General features: G+C 32.1%; 1 protein-coding gene across 1 annotated transcript in view; it reads left to right on the top strand.

Annotated features, from left to right (window-relative positions):
- LOC107658150 (sodium/potassium/calcium exchanger 3-like) overlaps window positions 1-1,761 on the top strand; it is a 16,482-nt gene extending 14,721 nt beyond the window's left edge. Inside the window, exons 18-19 of the mRNA XM_016446614.1 lie at window positions 534-599; window positions 713-1,761. Of these exons, the coding sequence (XP_016302100.1) occupies window positions 534-599; window positions 713-823 (177 nt within the window). The 3' untranslated portion in view covers window positions 824-1,761. The remainder of the gene's footprint in view (window positions 1-533; window positions 600-712) is intronic.

The raw sequence follows: 1,761 nt of genomic DNA, 5'->3' as shown, positions 1-1,761 counted from the left end.
AGCTTGTAACACTCCAAAGAGAAAGGAAAACTTGAAATCGCATCATATGACCCCTTTAAGTTTTAGTTTAATTTATTTTTATTTTAGTTTTCTAACTTTTGTGCTTCAACTTCAACCTATTTAAGTCTAACTTCAACCTATTTAAGTCTAATTAACACTAATTTTAGTGTTATTTATGGAATATTTTGTAATATTTATATACTTACAGTAATTTTATTAATATTTTGCAATAGCCTTTATTTTTTATAGTTTTTTTATCGTTTATTTTTTAATTTCAGTTTAATGAAATTTTTAATCAGTTTTATTCGTTTCTTTAAAAAAAAATAAAAAAAATATATATATATATATATACTGTATATATATATATATATATATATATATATATATTATTATTATTATTTATTTATTTTTATTTCATTGGTTTTTATTTTAATTTTAGTTAAAGGTAATGACACTGGTTCTGTGTACTAAATTCAAGTGGCACCAAAATATTCATTTGATTCTTGCAACATTCTCTCTTGGTCTTCCTCCAGGTCTTCATTAACAGTAAGGGGCTGCTGTACTCAGTGATTCTTCTCCTTGCTTCTGTTTTTCTCACTGTAAGATGATCATTTCTAATTTGAGAACTCTATCTTGATCTCCTATTTATGCTCGTTCATATTTTGTAATCTTTGTCTCATGGCCTGTTTTCTGTCTGTCATTGTTTGCACAGGTACTGAGCGTGCACCTGAACCACTGGAGGCTGGACCGGAGGTTAGGCCTCGGGCTTATGTTCCTGTATGCCATCTTCCTGCTCTGCTCCATCTGCTTTGAGAGACTCTAGATCCCGCTTTCCATGTTTTGCTTAGCTGTAGGGTAGATCTAGACCTAGATAACCATATTTTAACCCCAGTCACTGCTTTATTAGTAGCGGTTATTTCAGCAATGGTTTGAGTCCGGAGTAGTGAACGTTACATTTTGAAGCGTGACTCTGCTCCGGCTTTAAGCCAATCACCTGCGAGACAGTGCTGCCAAACTCAAGGAGACTGTACTTCATACTGTACCTCTGAAACATTTCTACTTAGCATACAGAGCTTCTTTAAGAGAACAAAAATCAGTTTCAATTTCAAGGTGTGATGAATTTATACAAGCGGTATTAAATGTTTACAGCACACAGGACACTTCCTCTAGCCTCGCCTTTTGCATATTTCTATTCTGAAATCTTATAGTCACAATCAAGCATGATACGAAGAAAAATATGACATTGCAAGTGTGTTACTACTAAAAAGAGTTCTATTAACTCTTGTAACAGAGATCACTCAATTTATTGCATTACTTTGCATTATTTATTTTTGACTTTAGGTCTGTAAAAATGTGTGCTTTAGGATTCGAGGATTTTCCTGTTTCGGTATATTTAAGAGCAGTTTGTTCATTTTTGTGTTGTTTCTTGAAAAAGAAAATATTCTGGTATTTTGGAAAGCATTTCTTGTAGTATTACTGATTAACCAAAAACATCCCCTGCCTTTGGTAAGTGTTTACATACCAAACATACATAGTTTTATATAAAGTCCCGCTTTAGAGGTGTCTGCTGAACATTTTGATTTGTTGTAATGAAATTACTTTTGTGCCCTGCTACAACACTATGATTATGAACATGAGAAAGAAACAATCAATTAAATCTTTAACAATGTGTAACCATTATTCACAAATAACTGCTTTATACACAGGCCTTTACCATGTTAAAAGCACCAAATGAAGATGTCGGTAATCTCAATATAGTTA

Source organism: Sinocyclocheilus anshuiensis, unplaced genomic scaffold (genome assembly GCF_001515605.1).
Source record: "Sinocyclocheilus anshuiensis isolate Anshui unplaced genomic scaffold, SAMN03320099.WGS_v1.1 scaffold227, whole genome shotgun sequence".
Taxonomy (NCBI): Eukaryota; Metazoa; Chordata; class Actinopteri; order Cypriniformes; family Cyprinidae; genus Sinocyclocheilus; species Sinocyclocheilus anshuiensis.
The sequence above is the reverse complement of the archived record's forward strand: the minus strand, read 5'-3'. Positions and strand labels throughout refer to the sequence as shown.